This window comes from Haematobia irritans, chromosome 5 (genome assembly GCF_050003625.1).
Source record: "Haematobia irritans isolate KBUSLIRL chromosome 5, ASM5000362v1, whole genome shotgun sequence".
In the NCBI taxonomy this organism is placed as follows: Eukaryota; Metazoa; Arthropoda; class Insecta; order Diptera; family Muscidae; genus Haematobia; species Haematobia irritans.
Genome location: NC_134401.1, coordinates 58709192 through 58733387, shown reverse-complemented (window position 1 = coordinate 58733387; position 24196 = coordinate 58709192). Strand labels below are relative to the sequence as shown.

At 33.9% G+C, this 24196-nt stretch overlaps 1 protein-coding gene across 3 annotated transcripts; it reads left to right on the top strand.

Moving 5' to 3' along the window:
• Positions 1 to 1458: 1458 nt before the first annotated feature.
• GrlHz (Gustatory receptor-like Holozoa) lies at positions 1459 to 24196 on the top strand. Of its 3 annotated transcripts, none has more exons than XM_075312132.1 (6): positions 1459 to 2255; positions 21089 to 21145; positions 21244 to 21401; positions 21510 to 21909; positions 23371 to 23523; positions 23583 to 24196. In XM_075312132.1, the coding sequence occupies exons 1-6, from the start codon at positions 1737 to 1739 to the stop codon at positions 24054 to 24056; spliced, it is 1761 nt and encodes a 586-aa protein (XP_075168247.1). In that variant the 5' UTR covers positions 1459 to 1736; the 3' UTR covers positions 24057 to 24196. The 3 variants fall into 3 exon arrangements, with proteins under 3 accessions (XP_075168247.1, XP_075168248.1, XP_075168249.1); XM_075312134.1 differs by lacking the exon at positions 1459 to 2255 and adding an exon at positions 20899 to 20978; XM_075312133.1 differs by lacking the exon at positions 1459 to 2255 and having other exon boundaries at positions 20885 to 21145.

Here is a 24196-nt window from a genome sequence, read left to right as displayed (position 1 = left end):
GAGATACGTTTTCCAAATAAAAGTTGAATTCCTTACACCATTTGATAAAATGCCCCCAAATATGGTAAGTTACAAGCTAAAATGAAGAATTAAAAAATTATATTTTATTACATGGTGTTAATTTTTAACAATTTCCATTATTGCTTCCATTTTTTTCAGCAAGATATATGAAAAATTTACCTACGATGAATAAAAAACGGATAAGTCAAAATGTCCAAACAGCGAGTTCAAATGAACTACTTTCTTGTTCCACGTGGTCATAATTTTTATTCACAAAAAACATTGTATTAAGAACTTTCATCATACGTTTTTATAATATAGTACTTTTGCTTAAAGAAAGTTTAATTTTAATGTATGAAAATTTTCATAATAGTAAAACGGTTTGTTGTTCCTTTAATTATTTAATTTATCTGTACTGTGGAATGATTGATTTAAAAACAGTTTAGTCGTCGAGATTTTAAAGAGACTGATAACCAATTTTTATTATCAGGTTTCCCTAAAAATAAGCAAGTAAACCAAAATAATACTGACTTCTTAACTTGGTAGGAGTATATAAATCTTATGGTGTTGTAAAAATGAACTAAAATACAATGTTATAGATGAACTACAATTTAAGAGAATTATAAACTAGACAAGTTGAAAAAAATCTTAAGGGCTAAATCATGGTCAATATTACTACAGTTTAGTTCATTTTGCAATGGAAAAGGGTTCACTGTTTTTGTCAGTGTATAATGACATATGGTGTCGTGTTAGTGTAGTGCGATAACTATAGTGTTTTCAGGCTGAAATATCGCCAATAAAAGCGGTAATGTTTTCAATGTTTTAGGGGTAATGTTCCAACAAATTTTGGTACATATAACATATACTCAGACACACAATCCGCAATAAAATCCTTGATTTCTGTATTCCTTCCCTCAAAAACGGCCATAGACTGCCACATCTCTGAACGGATGAAAATTGCACCGTCCTGATGCTCAAGAAGACTTATCTTGCAATCAGTTTAACCAGGGCCACACCTTCGAGATGACCCAATTACAATGGCGTATGACATATTTCAGTAAGATATATTTATAGCCGATATATCTTCATTGTTTCGATAATTGGCGGGTTTTAAAATAACAAGATCCCTTTTTGGATGCATTACAAGCCGAATCAAAATGTTTGTATATATCCCACTCCATTATGGAAGAAATTGTACATCTTAACGCCCTCTCAATTTGTTTTCCTCAATTTAGATATCACAACTTTTCTTGGTACTACATTTTTTTAATCAATTTTTCTGATTTTGCTTCCACGCATATTATGACGAATGTGTTCCCCGCCCTTACCCCTCCAAGTAGTTCCATACAAATTTGGAAATGCTCTGTGATAAGAAGCCGAGTAGTAGAGTGAGTTATCTCCACAATGTTGAAGGCATTCTGAGAAGCAAATGCATTTCAGTTAGTGTTCAACATTTGACGACAAACGACGCACATAAACAGATCATCGGGCGGAACAATTTTAAAAATAAATTAACATAATTTATATATATAAATTATTATTATATATATAAACAACACAAACAACAGACTTTTATGATCAGCACGCTTGTATAGGTTTTTTTAGATATGAAAAAACAAATTAAATTTCAAGTGAAAAATATCGATTCCTAAGTAAATCTAAAAGAAACAAAAGAAATAGTTGACAATGAAGTGATCTTGAAATCCAAATCCATATAAATTGTCGAACTGGAATCAATGGCATCGCCAAAAGCTAACAAAGAACCAGTGAGAGCCGCCGATGCAATACTCTCCGATTGGGATGGTCATATTGCTCTATTGGAACAACCTGCTATTTCCACCATCTGTAATGGTAGTACACGTTCTTCAAATGGGCAATCGAAGGTGGATAACAATTCATTTGGATATAGCGCCAAGCTCAAAGAGTCTTCAACTGGCTATGTGGAATTGCAACTACCCACCGATAGTAGCGATACGGATGATAGCATAAAATCTATGTCCATTAAGAGCAGTGAAACAGATCAGAATGAGCGAAATGACATTGAAGAACCTCACCGTTCAAAAACGGAATATTCCACTTTAACTGTACAGACTCTGGCTAGTCAAACAAGAGATGCTCTAGGTGTAACATCTGTTTTGGGACGTAATACCAGCAATGAGATTATCAATAGACCATCTTTATCTCGAGTTGGTTCATATTATCAGACACTGACGACAGGCTCATCTATGGTAGCAGTTAGTATGACGGAAATTCTGGTAAGAATATTTTTCGTAATTAAGGTTGAAATCCAAATTAAATTATGTGCTTTACATAAAATTAAAGGAAAATAAATTAAATTAAATCAATTGGTGCTCTAAAACCAATAATGCCAAAACAACTAAAGTTCATAAAATGTTTACTTTTACCTGTAGATGGACAGACGGGTGGACAATCCTTAAATTAGTTTAGGTTAGGTTGTTAGCAATTTAACATATTTTTGTGTGAAACACTTTTGATTGATTGAAATAAAAAAAAATGTGTTGAAGTAAATTCAAATTTCAGAATTAATTCGCTTTTGCCAAATATGACAACGCATTGTCTTGAAAATAGCTCAGAGTCGGACAAAATACACATTGCAAAAAGCTGAAACATAATAGTCCGGTGTTTTGCCGCATTTCATATTTATGTCTTTTTTCGGTGAAACCATACTGGATGCATTTCTTTGCTTTTTAAAATGGCCCAAATAAAGCCTGCTCTACAACAGCTTTCTGGCAATAAGTTGCATTAATTTACTTCAGGTTGTACACAGGCAAAAACAATGTTTGGTTTCACACTGAAAAAATATCCAATTCGTATTTTTATACCCTGCGCCACACTGTGGAACAGGGTATTATAAGTTAGTGCATATGTTTGCAACACCCAGAAGGAGACGAGAAAGACACATGGTGTCTTTGGCAAAAATGCTCAGGGTGGGCTCCTGAGTCGATATAGCCGTCTGTCCGTGAACACATTTTTGTAATCAAAGTCTAGGTCGCAGTTTTAGTCCAATCGGCACAAGTATGTTTTTTTGGCTCAGAATATAACCCTATTGATTTTGGAAGAAATCGGTTCAGATTTAGATATAGCTCCCATATATATATATTTCGCCAGTATGGACTTATATGGCCCCAGAAGCCAGAGTTTTGCCCTAATTTGCTTAAAATTTTGCTCAAGAAGAACAATTAGTACTATAGTCAAGTGTGCCAAATTGTATTGAAATCGGTTCAGATTTAGATATAGCTCCCATATATATCTTTCGCCCGATATGGACTAATACGGTGCCAGAAGCCAAAGTATTATCCCAATTTGGTTAAAATTTTGCACTAGGAGTACAATTAGTAGTCTAATCAAGTGTGCCAAATTTTTTTGAAATCGGTTCAGATTTAGATATAGCTCCCATATATATCGCTCGCCCCATTTACACTCATATGACCACAGAGGCCAATTTTTTACTCCGATTTAATTGAAATTTTTCAGAGGGAGTAGAATTAGTATTGTAACTATGCGTGCCAAATTTGGTTGAAATCGGTTCAGATTTAGATATAGCTGCCATATATATTTTTCACCGATCTGGTCATAATTGGCGTGTATATCAACCGATCTTCCTCAAATTCCGTACATCCGAATATTTTATGGGTCTCGAAAAACTTGCAAAATATCAGCCAAATCGGTTCAGATTTAGATATAGCTCCCATATATAGCTTTCGCCCGATTTACACTCATTTGCCCAAAGAGGCCAATTTTTAACTCCGATTTAGTTGAAATTTTGCACACGGAGTAGAATTAGCATTGTAGCTATGCGAGCCAAATTTGGTTGAAATTGGTTCAGATTTAGATATATCTCCCATATATAGCTTTCGCCCGATTTACACTCATATGACCACAGAGGCCAATTTTTAACTCCGATTTAGTTGAAATTTTGCACAGGGAGTAGAATTAGTATTGTAGCTATGCGTGCCAAATTTGGTTGAAATCGTTTCAGATTTAGATATAGCTCCCATATATAGCTTTCTCCCGATTTACACTCATATGACCACAGAGGCCAATTTTTTACTCCGATTTAGTTGAAATTTTGCACAGGGAGTAGAATTAGCATTGTAGCTATGCGTGCCAAATTTGGTTGAAATCGGTTCAGATTTAGATATAGCTCCCATATATATGTTTTTCTGATTTCGACAAAAATGGTCAAAATACCAACATTTTCCTTGTAAAATCGCCACTGCTTAGTCGAAAAGTTCTAAAAATGACTCTAATTTTCCTAAACTTCTAATACATATATATCGAGCGATAAATCATAAATAAACTTTTGCGAAGTTTCCTTAAAATTTCTTCAGATTTAAATGTTTCCCATATTTTTGTACTAATATTGTGCTCCTATAGATTGAGTCTATAGATTTTGAGAAGTCTATCAAATTCTGTCCAGATCGAGTGATATTTAAATGTATGTATTTGGGACAAACTTTATATATAGCCCCCAACACATTTGACGGATGTGATATGGTATTGAAAATTTAGATCTACAAAGTGGTGCAGGGTATAATATAGTCGGCCCCGCCCGACTTTAGACTTTCCTTACTTGTTTATGAGGTAAAAGGCATCTACACTGAAAAAATCTTGTCGTGAAGCCTTAAAATACGAATGCGTTTTTTGCCTAGCATTTCTCTGTTATAATGATTTTTTCCTTGTCCAAAATACGGTCAACTTTCCATCTATCTTAAAATCTTAAAATGAACGAAAATTTTGTTTGACTAAGGTCAACTTGTCTTTAATAATTGTGAAAAATTCTTCAAAGTTAATGAAATTGTCTTTAAGTTTGTTGTCGTTTTGCATCTTGATGAAATATTTTTGTAGGTTTTATGAAAACGTTTCGTGGTATTTATGATAAGTTTCGTAATTTTTATAAGAGCGTTCCGTATCTTTCATGATAAGTTACTTTTTTGATAGAAGTTTATCGTTGCACTAAATGAACTTCATGGAAATGGGAGATCAATTTATAAAAACTTCTTCATAATAATCAGTGAGTTGCCAATTTTTTTTTAAGTACGAACTTTTTGCGAAAATGGTTAATACATAACGTACTAAATTTCAAACGTATCGGATGAAATTAGCTTTTCCGAGACGCTACGGAAGTCAAAACTTGGACTCGGTTTACACGGAGGCTATATATCAATAACAAGTACATGTATCGAATTTCAAGCCAATAGCTTGGTTCTTTCGGAAGTTATTTCAACAGGCTGACGGACAGACACTGCTAAACCGATACAGAATTTCGCCAAACAACCCAGAATATATATACTTTATGGTTTTTACACCAATATTTCGACGTGTTACAAACGGAATGACAATGTTCGTATACACCTCATCCTATGGTTGCACTGTTTCCAGTGAGCTAAGTAATACACAAAAAACTACACCAAATATAAGCAAAGAATAACTGATGTTTATAGATGAATTAGAAAATATATTTTTATTTTTTACATTGTACATTTGCTATTGCATGCATTTACTGTTTACTTAAAACAAATTAAAGGTCATTCACTCATAGAAAGTGTTGCAACAGCAGTCTGCTATGGCATATTTTGATTCCTTGTTATCAGTAACAATCCATATCCACAGTAATTATTTGAATGAGGCGCAGATAAGTAGAAATTGTTATCTTTTCCTACCCTTCTCCAAAGGCTGGGGCTTTAGTTGTTATTGATATAGTTCAGACGATATTGCAAATGGACCATATCGGTATAGCTCCATATAAACCCACTCCCCCTTGGTTTGAATTATTAAGCCTCATGTAGGAAAAAATTTCATCCGATTCGGTTGAAATTTCGCCTTCTAATTACGCTAGTTTACAAAATATTTGTTTTTTTCATGTACATTTGAGGTGATGTTACTTGTATTTTGATCTGCTGAATTCGAAAAAATTAAAAAAATATATGGAACAGTTTTTGAGATATCCCGTTATTTTTAGTTTTTCTCTCCATTTTCACTAAACAAATTATATGTCCAATTATATTGATACTTAAATAGATACTGAAAGGTATTGAGATGCCGAACAATCGTGTACACAGAAAAAAATATCACCAAAATATTTCCAATTAAAAAGTTAATTGAAGTTGAAAATTTTTTTAATTAATAAATTAATTGATACAATTAACTTTTTAATCATGATAGAAACATTAAGTTAATTAAGTCAATGATTGAAATTTTTTAAATTTTTAATTAAAAAATTAATTGATACAATTAACTTTTTAATCAAATTCGGAAGACTAATTCCCTTTCACTACACAGAAAAAATATCACCAAAATATTTCCAATTAAAAAGTTAATTGAAGTTGAACATTTTTTCAATTAATAAATTAATTGATACAATTAACTTTTTAATCATGATAGAAAATTAAGTTGATTAAGTCAATGATTGAACATTTTAAAATGTTTAATTAAAAAATTAATTGATACAATTAACTTTTTAATCAAATTCGGAAGACTAATTCAGGTAAAAAAGTGCTGATTTTTTTTTTTTAATTTTTAATGAAAAATGTATTTCAACCAATCATTTGTTAATCCAAATAAAAACTTTAAGCCAATTCAGAAAGTAATTAAAAATAGTTACCTTTTTTAATTAATAAATTATTTGAGTTTTGCAATCAACATCAATTAAATTTTTAATTGAATCAATTAAAAAATTAATAGAAATTTGCTGAAAAAAATCAATTAATTTTTTAATCAAGAATTTTTTCTATGCCCAATTAAAACTATCATTTTCGTGATTGAAGACATTTCAATTAAAAAATTAATTGGATCAATTAATTTGGTGATTGAATCAGAAATTTTTTGTGTGTATAATTGGATCTGTAAAAAGTTAGGTGATTCGAAAAAATATCGAGGAAGAAATGGCAAATTTTCAAAAAATCTTGTTTTACAGTGACTCTTATCCGCCGGAAAAGTACAAACCATTGAAAAAATTTTTGTTTCTCTTCATGGTCTATAGATGATACTCTAACATAAGTAATAATACTAACTAGAAAAACGACCAAAAATGATAAAGTTATAAACAATTGAGTGAAAAAATCCACACAAAAATGCCACTCGGCCACACAAAAACCATTTAAAAGACAAAGTTAGAAAAAAGTTTTCATGGTGGAAGGTAGGTACATAGGAATTGATCTGGCCGAACTTTCGGCAGTATATATAGGGTGGTTAAAATTGCAAGGGCCGATGATGATTTTGAATAAAACACAAACTATTTAGGAAATTGTAATTTTATTTTATTATGATATATTGGTATTACTCAATTATGTATGGAACAAAATATCGGCCAAATGGGCGCCGCGACCTCGACCGCACCAAACAGTCACTCTTTGTGGGTGCATTGGTTTTTCGAAAATCACTCTTGGATTCTCATTCGCCCAAATGCGGCAATTCTGTTTATTGACGAATGTGCCTCATCACTGAAGATGATTTTCTTCGAAAATTGATTATCCACTGCTGCCATTTCTTAGAACCATTCTGTCCATTCACGACGTCCATGGTTCAAATTGAGAAATGTCAAATAAAATTCGGAAAAAACTTGGCGTTTAGGTGTGGTTCACATTCAACATCGCCCCTTACAATTTAACCACCCTTTATACTTGTTTCTAGCATGTCTTACCAAACCTTAACACAAAAGCCATATTTCAAAAATGGTATTACACTGAAATTAAAAGAAAATATACTTTCCTCCGGAAAGATGTAAATGTAAATTAGTTTCTGTAAGAAGAAATAAACTTGGACTATTATGTCCGTGCTGGTTTGTGTGAAGGGCTCGTAAATGTCACTACAACCATCGCGAACTGTGATGGGTGAAGCATATCAAAAAGTACAAAATGTACATGAAAGTATTTTGCCATCACTACTGTTAGAAGAGCCATTTTATTTTTTGTGAAACGCCAAGCGCAACCAGCTTGTTATATTTTATTTAAATAAAAACGAAAATAAAGTTCTGAAAACATAGATATTACGCATAAAATTGTGAAAGGTATATGGTGAATAATTTTCGACTTTCCAAATAGAATAAAGTGATCGTTTTTCAAATATTTTTCCAGGCACGCTGTCTCCATCGAAAATAAACAAACTGGCTGATAGACGCTGCAATATGTAACTTGCTACTTAAAACTCAACATCATTCTTTTATTAATGCAAAAAATTATGTTAAATGTGATGAGATAAACCGAAAAATGTTATATTTATAAGAAATTATAAATGTTTAATCAAATCAATAAACATCTACACAATCGAGTTTTACTTGACCACAATGATTCTTCTACAATTATCTTAAAATGCACTTTTTCTGATAGTTTGCAGGGGTTCTTATTCGCGTCCTTCGAAATTGATCTAAATAGGCACCTAATAATTGCACTGATGAGAAACTTTTTCGTAGTAACTTGGCGTGGTACAACTTCTCAATAGTGACGGCGCTTTTCCGACGAGTTTTTGATGTCGTATATGATTGTTTTCGACGTAGTGGGGATTCTCAGAAGCGCGCCCAAATTCAAAAAATGTTGGCAGGGTTGTTTATCTAAAATTAGATAAATAATTAAATGTTTTGTATGCATCCTTAATTCCCAATAAGTCCCAATTTTTTTCGATCGTCTATAATTTTCGCTTTATAAAGAAATTTTTATAGTTTGGAAGAAAAATTGGAGTTGAAAATTGCAAGAAAGTCTTTAAATTTACAAATTTTAAATTTATAAAGAATTTTTTTTTATAGTTTGAAAGAAAAATTGGAGTTCAAAATTGCAAAAAAGTCTTTAAATTTACAAATTTTTTAATACGAATTTAGTAAATCTTTATGCTTATTTCGCTCATTTTTTAGTACCGAAACATGACAAATTTTCAAGCAAGTTTTTAATATAAAATTTTATATAATCTTGATTAAAATTTCAACTGAACCATTTTTAATTGATTGAATCAATTAATGTTTTAATTGAAAATGCTACCACTTCCAATCAGTGTTGCCAGTATTGGGGATTTCCCCCAAATCGGGGATAGTTTTTCGTGTATGAGGACGAAAACCAGTATTCACGCACGCTCACGCACGAACTACTTTTAAAGACTCACACACTATTCACGACACATTCTCGAGACTCACGTGTCGTGTCACGTGCACACCTCTAGTTTACTGGACATTTTTCGAAGCTGGTTAAATGTTTCAAAAATGTAGATTGATTCAAATTTTACTCATGTGCATATAGGGACTATAAACTACTTGATATAGACCCAAGATATGAAAAAGAGATATCCCAATATGTTATGGCACTGGAGGGATGCTTGTATAATATAGACCTTGTAATTAGAATTAAAATGCCGACCTTTTGACTTTTTAAAAATTTGGATAAGTCGATCTTTCAAAAATTCAAAAACAAAGACGATAAATACATATATACCAGAAAAAGGAGCTCCTTTTGTATAATTATCGGCTATGAGTAAGTCGACATTTTCCGACCAAGAAAAAAATAAAATTTTAGTGAATACATTTGTCCACAGCATTATGCATTTCAATTTAAGGAACATTTCTCACTTCCGCTTTCAATACCTATAAAGTCTAAAAGTTCAACATGAAAATATATATAGGGTGTAAAATATTAAAATAAATTACAAACATATGTTTTTATTTGTATTCCAACACAATTACATTACAAATATTTAGAAACTTAAATAAACGTTTTGGGGCCTTAAAAAATATATTTTTAGGGTGAAACATAACATTTTTGCACAGTACAAACAATTTTTTGTTTGAATAGATTCTGAAAATAAATGTGCTTGAAGCTGAATATGTTGGGGAGTATATGTTAAAGAGGTGTTTGTTTTTTGCATACTCTCAGAACTACCATAAAATATTTGTATAATATACCTATTTTAATGACCACTTTTCAACTTTGCGTTAAAAATTTTGAAATTTACAAAAAAGTTGACATCGACTTTTATATACCTAGTATGACAAGAGCTTATCGTTTATAATTCATAAACATATAAAATCAAATTATTTGTGACCTTTGTGAACTGCGAATGATACAATGAGGCAAATTGCTTCATAAGATAACAAATGACTGTGAAGTTGGCGTTGGGCGATTAAAGTGCGTGACATCCACATATTGAAATATTCGATAACTAAAAGAGAAAAAGAATTAAATTTCTTTTATCTCTTCTCTCCGCGTCACTATTGCCAAGGCTCGATTAGATGCTAGCGTGTATTAGATTGAGGTATGGAATTCCAGCTAATGATTCTTATGTCAAAGAGAAATCAAATTGAGAAGTATTCAACTATTTTACACTTACGCTGATCCACTATGTTATGTGCAGACAGTATAACACTTTTGATCTGTACATATGTTTTTAGTGAAGTGTTTATATTCAACTATTTTATACTTACGCTGATCCACTTTGCTTTTTTGATCTGAACACAAAAGTGTTTACTTTTGGCTTAACGATTTTGATATTGATTCCGAGCCAAAGATGAGACTTCTATAAAATAAATACATTTTATAAAAACTAAAATTAGGATACCGATATCATTTATAGAACTTTCGTTCTCTGTTAACGATTGTTAAAGCTGTTCACACCCGAAAAAAAGTGAAACCACCTTGAAAGAAAATGTAGTTTTATTTTAGAAAATTTTATCTAAAATAGTTTACTATTTGCAACATGACATATATTGAAGACAAATTATAAAAATTAATAAATTGTTTACGAAATTTTCATATGTTGTGTTTACGAAGTTCAACATAGATACAATTTAAGTAAAATATGACCTATTTTGTGCGAATTTAGAATTTAGTTCAATTGTGTACTTCACTTGTATACAAAGTCTTTTTATACCCTCCACCATAGGATGGGGGTATATTAACTTTGTCATTCCGTTTGTAACACATCGAAATATTGCTCTAAGACCCCATAAAGTATATATATTCTGGGTCGTGGTGAAATTCTGAGTCGATCTAAGCATGTCCGTCCGTCCGTCCGTCTGTCCGTCTGTCCGTCCGTCCGTCTGTCCGGCTGTCCGTCCGTCTGTGGAAATCACGCTAACTTCCGAACGAAACAAGCTATCGACTTGAAACTTGGCACAAGTAGTTGTTATTGATGTAGGTCGGATGGTATTGAAAATGGCCCATATCGGACCATGTTTACGTATAGCCCCCATATAAACCGATCCCCAAATTTGGCTTGGGGAGCCTCCCGGAGCAGCAAAATTAATCCGATCCGGTTGAAATTTGGTACGTGGTCTAAGTATACGGTCTCTAACAACCATGCAAAAATTGGTCCATATCGGTTTATAATTATATATAGCCCCCATATAAACCGATCCCCAGATTTGACCTCCGGAGCCTCTTGGAGGGGCAAAATTCATCCGATCCGATTGAAATTTGGTACCTGATGTTAGTATATGGTCTCTAACAACCATGCAAAAATTGGTCCATATCGGTCCATAATTATATATAGCCCCCATATAAACCGATCCCCAGATTTGACCTCCGGAGCCTCTTGGAGGAGCAAAATTCATCCGATCCAGTTGAAATTTGGTACATGGTGTTAGTATATGGTCTCTAACAACCATGCAAAAATTGGTCCATATCGGTCCATAATTATATATAGTTCCCATATAAACCGTCCCCAGATTTGACGTCCGTAACCTCTTGGAGGAGCAAAAGTCATCCGATACGGTTGAAATTTGGTACATTTTGTCAATATATGGCCTCTAACAGCCATGTAAAAATTGGTCCATATCGGTCTTTAGTTATATATATCCGATGACTTATTACACAAAAATTGGTCCATATCGCCAAAAATAATCTACCAAAACTTTATTTCCATAGAAAATTTTGTCAAATTTTATTACTGTAGAAAGTTTTGTCAAAATTTCATTTCTATAGAAAGTTTTGTCAAAAGTTTATTTCTATACAAATGTTTGTAAAAATTTTATTTCCATAGAAAATTTTGTCAAAATTTTATTTCTATAGAAAATTTTGTAATCTACCAAAACTTTATTTCCATAGAAAATTTTGTCAAATTTTATTACTATAGAAAGTTTTGTTAAAATTTCATTTCTATAGAAAGTTTTGTCAAAAGTTTATTCTATAGAAATGTTTGTCAAAATTTTATTTCTATAAAAAATTTTGTAAAAAATTTATTTCTGTAGAAAATTTTGTCAACATTTTATTTCTATACTAAGTTTTGTCAAAATTTCATTTCTATACAAAATTTTGTCAACATTTTATTTCAATAGAAATTTTTGTCAAAATTGTATTGCTATAGAAAATTTTGTCAACATTTTACTTCCATAGAAAATTTTGTCAACATTTTATTTCTATAGAAAATTTTGTCAAGTTTTTATTTCTACAGAAAATTTTGTCAAATTTTTATTTCTATAGAAAATTTTGTCAACATTTTATTTCTATAGAAAATTTTGTCAAGGTTTCATTTCTATAGAAAATTTTGTCAAAATTTTATTTCTATAGAAAATTTTGTCAAACTAGATTATATACGTATTTAATCGGCCTTTTTATACCCACCACCATAGGATGGGGGGTATATTAACTTTGTCATTCCGTTTGTAACACATCGAAATATTGCTCTAAGACCGATCCCCAGATTTGACCTCCGGTGCCTTTTGGAGAAGCAAAATTCATCCGATCTGCTTGAAATTTGGTACGTGGTGGTAGTATATGATATTTAACAACCATGCCAAAAGTGGTCCATATCAGTCCATAATCGTACATAGCCCCATATAAACCGATCCCGAGATTTGGTTTTGGAACCTCTTGGAGGAGCAAATTTCATCCGAGTGAGTTGAAATTTGGTACATTGTGCTAGTATATGGTCGTTAACAACCATGCCTAACTAGGTCCATATCGGTCTATAGTTATATATGGCCCTCAGATAAATCGATCCCCAATCACACAAAGATTGGTCCATATCAAGTTCATAATTGTATATAGCCCCCATATAAGCGACCCCCATATTTCAATTCTGGCTCTCTACGTACAAAAAGTCCATATCGATTCGTAATTATTTGTAGACTTAACTATACATAACTTTTTTGTCTAATATATACCATGTATAGACTAAATCACAGTCTTTCGTAGAAGTTTCTACGCAATCCATGGTGGTGGGTACATAAGATTCGGCCTGGCCGAACTTGCGGCCGTATGTACTTGTTCATTTTAAGTTCACGTCATTAAAGTAAGCAAAAGACCAATTAAAATTATTTCTTCTTAAAATGTTCTCACATTTGGCAATATTTATGTATTTAAAATCAACTAATTTTCAGGAACTAAATTAAAGAATACAAATTTTCGTTGACGTTTTTCTAAAGGCATGCATAAATAAATGCCTTTTAAAAATCCAAATTATAACAGATACTTCCCAGTAATAAAAATGCAAAATGTTAAAAAAATAAGTTTATACGGCATTCACTGTATTGACTTCAAAAATCCAATTTAAAAATATTTCAGCTGTTATTTGCCTTATGAAACAGGGATTTCAAATCCACTTTTAGGTTGTTGGTTTCGAGCCTTATATGAATGGGCTATTATTAGTCTAACATATGCTTGAAGTTTTTTATCTTCAACCCAAAAATTCATTTAAAAATTAAAAATTACATCTATACTTTAAAATTAAAATTTCCTTATTTTAAAGAAATTTGTCCTATATATTGTGTAGATATCATAATCATTCATATTAGGTCAATGGGTTTTTCGCTATATGAAAATCAAAGAAACCTGCAGGATATAGTGGTCATAGACAAATATTATAGATTTGAGGAAGATGGGAGATTGGCTTGCGTCAAATTTTGCATTTACCAGATTAGTTTAATACATGTTTGTAATCTTTTAGTTGTTTTTCGTTTTTATTTTTTAAATGAAAAAGTTAATTTTTTAATGAAACAATGTTAAATTTTAGGCAACAACAAAAAAATTACATTTTCCCATTTATGGACATTTATTTCGTGCTCTTAATTTCTTTTTATTTGCATTTTAATGCTATGTCAATATTTGTCGTATACGCGTTTGGTTCGAGTATTAAACTAATGTGGTAAATGGTTTGATGTGCTCATTAGCCAATGTCCCATCTTCCTCTTCTATAATCTTTGGTCATAGACACCACATTGTATACACTGATCAGTACTAAACAGGACTTGCCAGCAGTTCTGTTTTTATAGGATGGGGGTATATTAACTTTGTCATTCCGTTTGTAACACATCGAAATATTGCTCTAAGACCCCATAAAGTATACTATATATATTCTGGGTCGTGGTGAAATTCTGAGTCGATCTAAGCATGTCCGTCCTTCCGTCTGTTGAAATCACGCCAACTTCCGAACGAAACAAGCTATCGACTTGAAACTTGGCACAAGTAGCTGTTATTGATGTAGGTCGGATGGTATTGCAAATGGGCCATATCGGACCATTTTTACGTATAGCCCCCATATAAACGAGCCCCCAGATTTTGCTTGCGGAGCCTCTAAGAGAAGCATATTTCTTCCGATCTGGCTAATATTTGGTACATGGTTTTGGTATATGGTCTCTAATAACCTTGCAAAAATTGGTCCACATCGGTCAATAATTATACATAGCCCCCGTATAAACCGATCCCCAGATTTTGCTTGCGGAGCCCCTAAGAGAAGCATATTTCTTCCGATCTGGCTAATATTTGGTACATGGTTTTAGTATATGGTCTCTAATAACCATGCAAAAATTGGTCCACATCGGTCAATAATTATATATAGCCCCCATATAAAGCTATCCCCCGATTTGGCTTGCGGAGCTTCTAAAGGGTGATACGCAGAAAGCCAGTTTGCCTTGAACTGCTGCTCGTCCTTAGCAATTTTTTTTGGTCTTCTTTAGGTTCCGCTTGACAATAGTCCAGTATTTCTCAATTGGGCGGAGCTCTGGCGTGTTGGGAGGATTCTTGTCCTTGGGAACCACCTGCACGTTGTTGGCGGCGTACCACTCCATGGCCTTTTTACCGTAATGGCAAGATGCCAAATCCGGCCAAAACAGTACGGAACAACCTTGTTTCTTCAGGAAAGGCAGCAGACGTTTATTCAAACACTCTTTCACGTAAATTTCTTGGTTGACAGTCCCGGAAGCTATGAAAATGCTGTTTTTCAAGCCACAGGTACAGATGGCTTGCCAAACCAGATATTTCTTTGCGAACTTTGACAGTTTTATGTGCTTGAAAATATCTGCTACCTTTCCCCTTCCTTTTGCCGTATAAAACTCCTGTCCCGGAAGCTGCTTGTAGTCGGCTTTGACGTAGGTTTCGTCGTCCATTACCACGCAGTCAAACTTCGTCAGCATCGTCGTGTACAGCCTCCGGGATCGCGCTTTGGCCGTCGTATTTTGTTTATCATCGCGATTTGGAGTCACTACCTTCTTGTAAGTCGATAGTCCGGCTCGTTTTTGGCTCGATGCACGGTTGTAGACGATACACCCAGCTTATTTGCGGCATCTCGGAGAGAGAGGTTAGGGTTTCGCTTGAAACTACAGGCAACTCTCTTTGTCGTCTCATCGGCTTCCGGTTTTCGATTTCCCCCCGATCCAGACTTCCTGGCTGTCGACAAACGTTCCCCAAACACTTTAATTACATTTGTAACGGTTGATTTGGCAACTTTTAGCGATTTTGCCAGCTTTGCGTGCGAGTAGCTCGGATTTTCGCTATGCGCGAGCAAAATATTGATACGCTGCTCTTCTTACTTGGACGGCATTTTGACAACTGAAGAGTGAATTCCAAAATCAAAATAGGAGCAACATACTACATACACACACCTTCAAAATGAGGGGTGTTCAGGTTTTTTAAATGCAAAATTGAAAGAAATACGTCAAGTTTATATTGACCAAATTTTGACCGTATCACCCTTTAAGAGAAGCAAATTTCATCCGATCCGGCTGAAATTTGGTACATGGTGTAAGTATATGGTCTCTAACAACTACGTAAAATTTGGTCCACATCGGTTAATAATTATATATAGCCCCCGTATAAACCGATTCCCAGATTTGGCTCGCGGAGCCTCTAAGAGAAGCAAATTTCATCCGATCCGGTTGAAATTTGGTACGTGGTGTTAGTATATGGTCTCTAACAACCATGCCACAATTGGTCTATATCGGTTCATAATTATATATAGCCCCCATATAAACCGATCTCCATATTTGACCTCCGGAGCCTCTTGAACGAGCAAAATTCATCCGATCCGGTTGATATTTGGTACATTTCGCTAGTGTATGGCTGACTATGCCAAAATTGCCGTATCGATCTATATTATATATAGCCCCCAAATAAACCGATCACCAAACAGAGAAAAATCACGATTGCCACTCGAGCCAAAAATAATCTACCAAAATTTTATTGCCATAGAAAATGTTGTCAAAATTTTATATTTCTATACAAAAGTTTGTCAAAATTTTATTTCTATAGAAAATTTTGTCAACATTTTATGTCTTTACGAAATTTTGTCAACATATAATTTCTATACAAAATGTTGTCAAAATTTTATTTGTATAGCAAAATTTATGAAGCATTTCATAGTTGGAGAGGAATATTTTGCAAAATCTTCCAAAATATCAAGAATTCTACCAATCTACCAATTAGTAAAAAAATCTGTCATTTTTGGTAGACTCGTGTTCATAATTGTATATAGTCTCATATAAAGCGACCCCCATATTTCAATTCTGGCTCTATAATTACCGCACAAAAGTTCATATCGGTTCGTAATTATTTCTTCAGTATATACATATACCGGTCCAGAACTGAATATATGCGTATTTAATCGATTTAGTCCGCATGGACTAACTTACAATTTAGATGATGATGTTAAGAAGTTTTAAGATTCCTTGCCATCGGCCGCAATCCAAGTAATTTAATTGTGGATGACCGTAGAAGTTTCTACGCAATCCATGGTGATTCGGCCTGGCCGAACTTACGGCCGTATATACTTGTTTTTAATTCAAGAAACGAATCTTTAAAGTAACGACTAGTTTTCTTATATTAATAAAAAGTGTTTTTGACTTAAAGATAATATTGTTTAAATTATCTGAAATATTTAATCTTTGGGTAAAGGATAAAATCCCTTCAATATAATCGTCACAAGAAAAAAAAACTTTTTTTGTCTTCAATCACGAAATTAATTTATTAAATTAATTTTTAATTGAAATGTCTTCACTCACAGAAATGATAGTATCAATCACCAAATTCAATTAAAAAACTAATTCTTCCATAAAAAAAATTATTGATCCAATTATTTTTGTGATTTATTTTAGTTCCAATTAAAAGATTCGTTGAACCGATTATATTCTTAATTGACAATTTTTTAAAATTCAATTAAAATTTTAATTGTAAAAATGTTGGTGATATTTTAAGGATTTTATTGAATTGATGTACATGTAAACATTAAATATATATATTAAATATATTTAATGTTTAGATGTACAACAAGCCACGGACTTATAATCAAAGTGCATGATTTTCATAACACAAAATTGTAGAATTATAGAAAGTGCTCTTAGACGATGTTCTCCTATAATCCGATCTAAACGAATAAGACCAAGGGGAGATTACAAGAGAATGCACAGAAGTATGGATCCCTCTATCCGAACCATGCGAACAAGTTCCAAGATAGGTGTTAGGAAAAACACAGGTTCGTTTTTTGTTTGCGGGCAGATCAAGTTCGAAGATGGGATATTTCAGTCCAGGTTTTGGAAATTTAAAAGTTTGATATCTAAAGTTATTTTAGATCTTGAAATAGGTGTACCGAATATGTTGTATATCTGCTCATGTTTAGGTATATGCCCCATATAGACCGATCTCCCCATTGGCATCTGGGCTTTTTGAATCCGTAGTTTTTATCCGATTTGCCTGAAATTGGAAATACTCGTATACAGGTATTGTAGGCCTACAAATAGATGTGCCAAAAGTGAAGTGTATTGGGGTATGTTTTGGTATAGCCCGTGTATAAATCGGTCTCTGATATGACTTCTTGGACTTCCAGAAACCACCATTTTAATTTCCTGGTATTCAACAGATCTTCTTGGAGGAGTATCATTCGTCAAATCCCCTTGAAGTTCTATGTATATTCAAGTAAGCCGCAACAACAAAGAGTTTTCCAATGTTGGTATTTAAGATTAAGACCGGCTAAACTTATGCAGTGATAAGAGAGAAGTTCTCCACTGTGATATTACCATGGACTGAATAGTCTAATTGAGCCTGAAAAATCGGGCTCTAAACGTTAGGTTTAAGTTAGGTTAGGCTTAGAGGTGTGCGAGTGACACGAAATTTTCGTGACACGCGTGATTCACGCGTGAGTCACGTGATTCGTGAATGAAATTTTGACCAAATCACGTGAATGTGCGTGAATGGGACTGAACAAAAATGTGTCGTGCGTGATCGTGCGTGAACATCAAATTCTGTTCGTGAATATGCGTGAGTAAATTTTTTTCAAAATCACGCTCACGACAAAATTCACGTTCACGAAAAAATTCACATTCACGAACAATTCACGCTCACGACAAAATTCACGCTCACGAAGAAATTCACGTTCACGAAGAAATTCACATTCACGAAAACTTCACACTCACGATGACATTCACGTTCACGAAAAAATTCACGTTCACGAAAAATTCACGCTCACGAGAAAATTCACGCTCACGAAGAAACTCACATTCACGAAAAATTCAATCTCACGATGAAATTCACGTTCTTCTTGTGCAAAATGTTAAGCAAAGTGGGGTAAAACTCTGGCTTCTGGGGCCATATAAGTTCATATCGGGCGAAAGCTATATATGGGAGCTATATCTAAATCTGAACCGATTTCAACCAAATTTGGCACGCATAGTTACAATGCTAATTCTACTCCCTATGCAAAATTTCAACTAAATCGGAGCAAAAAATTGGCCTCTGTGGGAAAATAAGTGTAAATCGGGCGAAAGCTATATATGGGAGCTATATCTAAATCTGAACCGATTTGGCTGATATTTGGCAAGTTTTTCGAGACTCATAAAATATTCGGATGTACGGAATTTGAGGAAGATCGGTTGATATACACGCCAATTATGACCAGATCGGTGAAAAATATATATGGCAGCTATATCTAAATCTGAACCAAAATCAATAGGGATCGTCTTTGAGCCGAAACAGGACCCTATACCAAATTTTAGGACAATCGGACTAAAACTGCGAGCTGTACTTTGCACACAAAAATACACCAACAGACAGACAGACAGACATCGCTAAATCGACTCAGAATTTAATTCTAAGACGATCGGTATACTAAACGATGGGTCTCAGACTTTTCCTTCTTGGCGTTACATACAAATGCACAAACTTATTATACCCTGTACCACAGTAGTGGTGAAGGGTATAATAATGATTGAACATTTTTACATTTTTAAATTGAAAACATACTTCCAAATAAAAAATTAATAATTTTCGGAAATAATTGATTTCATTGGTTCATTAAATTTTGGCTTAGATGTAAAAAAAATAATTCTTATAGTATAATTATAATATATGTAATTATAATATAATAAAAAATAAAATAAGTAAACAATAACAATAAAATAAGTAAACAATAACCTCAATTAAAAATTAATTAAGTTTTTCGGCCAAAATCAATCCAAATTTTAATTGAATTTATATTTTGATTTGATTAAAATGTTAATTGTATCTGTTAATTTTTTAATTGAGTACGTTTTCAACTTCACATTTTTAATTAGAAATATTTTGGCGAATTTGTGTGGGTAGCTCATTTGTATCACGAGCGAGAGTGAGTAAGTTTTTAAGTTCGTACTCATTCGTGAATTACATTTTTTCGTTTGTTTTGTAAGTATAATAGTCGTGAACGTGCGTGAGTTGCATTTTACATCGTGAGCGTGCGTGAATAGTTTTTTTTATGAATCGTGAGTGTGTGGAAGTACGTTTCATTGTTCGTGAACGTGCGTGAGTAGTTTTTTTTCGAATCGCGGGTGTGCGTGAATAAGTTTGTTGTTCGTGAACGTGCGTGAGTTGATATATCCCGTCGTGAGCGTGCGGTAGTCACTATTCTGCAATCGTGAGTGTTTATCTTTGCAGGATTTTGGTTCGTGAACGTGAGTGAGCGTGAATCAATAAAAACCTTCGTGCGTGAATGTTACGAATTCATTCGTGAGCGTGCGTGAGTGGTAGCAATTCCAAAACGGGCGTGCGTGATCGTGCGTGAATGTTACGAATTCATTCGTGAGCGTGCGTGAGTGTGAGCAATTCAAAAACGGGCGTGCGTGATCGTGCGTGAATGTTACGAATTCATTCGTGAGCGTGCGTGAGTGTGAGCAATTCTAAAACAGGCGTGCGTGATTGTGCGTGAATGACATTTTGAATTTGTGAGCGTGCATGAGCGTGCGTGAAAACTCCCTCACGCGCACACCTCTAGTTAGGCTATACCTAACCTAACGCAGTATATTGTTTATATTGAATTTTGTATTCTTCCATTAAAATCGTATGTCTTTAAAGTTAAGAAAATGTTTCTTAAAGCAAAAAATCATACGTGACTTCAAAGATTTTGATACTTTGTATTTTCTACACTTGATGAATGTCTTTTTTCTACACTTTATTACTGGGTAAAATTATAATGCCCATATATGGCTTTACATTCATCTTTAGTGAGCAATTTTAGACCTATTTGCGTTTAGGGCCATTTTGGTTTCACTTAGGCGGCAAATAGTTTCTTTCAAATGCGTATACTAATGGCAACCCCATTCCATCATCAAGAGATCGAGAGATCTATGTACATTGTCTCATACTCTCTCGTAATATCACACAACGCCACAAACAACGCAAGCTTATCGTACTTTGCCGCTTTGTTAACAGCTGTGTGTTAGTATAGCTTAACACTTTTACCCGTAATGTTGTCTGCAACAAAGTTGGCGATAAACAAACAAATACGGCAATTGAAAAGTATAAGTGAGGAATAGCATCGCAACTAACATAAGATATACTCCGGGATCATCATGTATTACAATGAAGCTAATAATAGTTCTTTTTGTTTCATAAATCGCTGGAATCTGGCACAGAATGATGATTACCAAAGTGAACCAACGTCAGCCATTCTGGACTATTGCAAACGAACGGTAAGTTTGGATGATGATGAGGGCTCTTTGATGGTTTCATCATCTTTTGATTCATCCGTATTTACGGGTTACTTCATCTTCTTACTCGCCCTTTATAGTTTTTGCGTCCGTACATGGTGATTTTATCATTGGTTGGTCTAAATCCCGTCTCAACTGACATCACAAAGTGTCGATCGTTTTTAAGTTACTTCCAATGCTTGACATTAATTGTTGTCCTGGTGTTTGGCTATTTTCTCCAGTATTTATCATCATATCGGTGAGTAGTTATACATCATCTCATATTTATATATGTGGGATATGCATTGTTGACATAGTCATACTCCATATCAGAATTATAGGATATGTTTTTGTTTTTCCGTTTTAGCGGCGATCGTGGCTTTTCAACGAATCTCAAACGCTTACATTTAACCGATGACAATGCCTCATTGGCTGAGTCTCCAGATAGTGGCTGCACACATACCATTGGTGAGTTGGTGTTTGGCTACGTCATACCCTTTACCTTGGATCTGGCTGGCTATGCATCGGCTATTATCTGCTGTAAGTTCATTGATCAGGAGCAACTTCAGAATCTGATCGAGAGAACATTTCTTATGTCCATGCAACCGAAACGTTTGTGTCGCGTTCTTTGGTTACATGTGGCATTAGCCTTTGTGATATTTGGATGTTTGTATGCCTATGTTGTGCCGGTGGTTGTGATGCAACCCAACATCATCAAGGTCAAATGGCTGGTTCATTTGGAAACAGATCTGCGGCTATCAGTGAAGGTAAGTAAATAATACGATAAGACAGTCTGGGAAAAAAATCTGCGAATACATAATAAAACAATACTTAAAGAGAAGAAAATATTTAGTTAAGTAAAATTTAATATACCCTACAACTATATCTTAAAGGTACACTGAAACACTAGTGGTCAACTATGGCACATTATTAAGGACAAATGCCTTAAGAAATTTTAAAAATTTCTTAAGGCATTTGGCTTTTAAATGTTTTCATTAAATTTGGGACATTCATCTTTGAAAAGTTTCTTTCGAAGTAAGGCGATTTTTACTTAAAGTAAACGAAATATTTTTGATTTATTTTTACATAAATATCTTTGTTAATATATCGCAAAAAAAGGATGGAAATTCAATGAATGAGATATGTATCAGAAGCCGCATCTTTGGCTCAAGAATCAATTCCAATATCTTGACGGGAAGGTCAAAATCTTTGAATACAAGTAAATTTTTTTGAATGTATCTGATCTTTGTTACTGGACTGGAGTAATGCAATGAATGTGGTATATGCAAGTAATGTGGTTTTCATTTTGTTTTAAAACTGATTTTCGGTTCTTTATTTTCGGGTCTTGTGGGTTAGGTATAGTGGCAACCCGATATTTCAGGCTCACTTAGACTATTCCATTGTGATACCACAGTGATGAACCTCTATCTTATCACTGAGTGCTGCCCGATTCTATGTTAAGCTCAATGACAAGTTACTTCCTTTTTATAGCCGAGTCCATATTGCAGTGAAACCACTTAGAGAAACTGAAACACTCAGAAATGTTACCAGCATTACTGAGGTGGGATAATCCAGCGCTGAAAAACTTTTTGGTGTTTGGTCGAAACTGGGTCTGGACCCACGAGCCTGTGTATGCAAGGCGGGCATGTTAACCATTTCATCACGGTGGCTCCCACCGGGTGTTTTTAACGGAATCTGTTAATCGATTATCCGTTGTCGGTTTTGGACACCCTAGTGGCACCTTTTCTCGCTAAAAATTTGGACTAGATAGGTATAGGCCGATATACAGATTTGATTGTTTGAGCGTCCTGAACGCTCAGCCTTGTACATGATGTTGTGACCATACAAAAATTGTTCCAAATCGGCTCAAATATTAAATATAGACCAACGCCCCCAGAGCGTCCTGAAAGCCCATTTTCACCCAACCCGCCTCATGTCAATATTCAACCTGAAGATTTGACTTCTAGAGGCTTAGTTTTCATCCGTTCCTCCTGAAATTCGGTCCGTATTCATTGCTAAAAAACCAGAAATAATGTCAATTACGATCCGTAATAATTTTGTATACAAACCTTTGCTGGTTGCCACATAAGATTGTGCAGTGCCAAAATTTCGGATACTTAGGCTTGTTTTATTTATACACTCTGCCCATGACGCAATTTTTGTCTACTGCAGATATATAATGTAAATACATAACACCTTAAATGTTCTACATTTTTCTTCCTTTTCAGATATTACTACTGACGACTATTGCCGTACAAGATATCATAGAGATCATAATCTTGAGCAGTTATTGCATTGAATGTTATCTATTGAAAGTGCATCTGCTAACGCTATCGCAGAAATTACTTCTGCATTCCATTGACACTCGCGATTGGATGCGTGTAAGTAATTGCTATTGGTGAAATACAATATATTCTCATTGCTTTTATACTTTTCACAGGAAATTCTGGAATTCCGCAAATTACTCAACCGTCTGAACAATCACGTCTCAATACCAGTCTCATTCTTTATTGTAATGAACTTGGCGTATGCCTTTGCCGGATTTATATTCATGTTTAAGGACTTCGATTTCCATTATTCGGCATTGAAAATCGTTGTTTTAAATTTCATTAATGTCGTACTCTGGCTTCTATTGGGTCTATTGCCATTCTTCATGGCTGCTTCATTAACGCATGTTTGCCAGAAGGTTAAAGCGAATGGTCATCAAATACGGGTTCGACCATTTGTCTACCACAACACATCTACCGATGATCTCAATTCGATGCTAATGTTTGCCTCATCGTTGGATATGTCAGCGAAACTATTTCGCATGCCAATACAATCGAATTATTTATGTTTTGCTATATTGGTGCTATCCATTTTGGTTCTTACCATGGGTATGTGCTTTAACTTAACTCTATTGGGGATGTTTTAATGAAACATTGCCGTAACATGTGCCATAGTCAAATCACCTTAAGTATTACATTTAGCAGGAAGTAAAAGCAAGCAAGTGATATAATCGTATGCATGTAAATATTGTAAAAAGAAAAAAATAAATAAATTCTAAATCCTAAA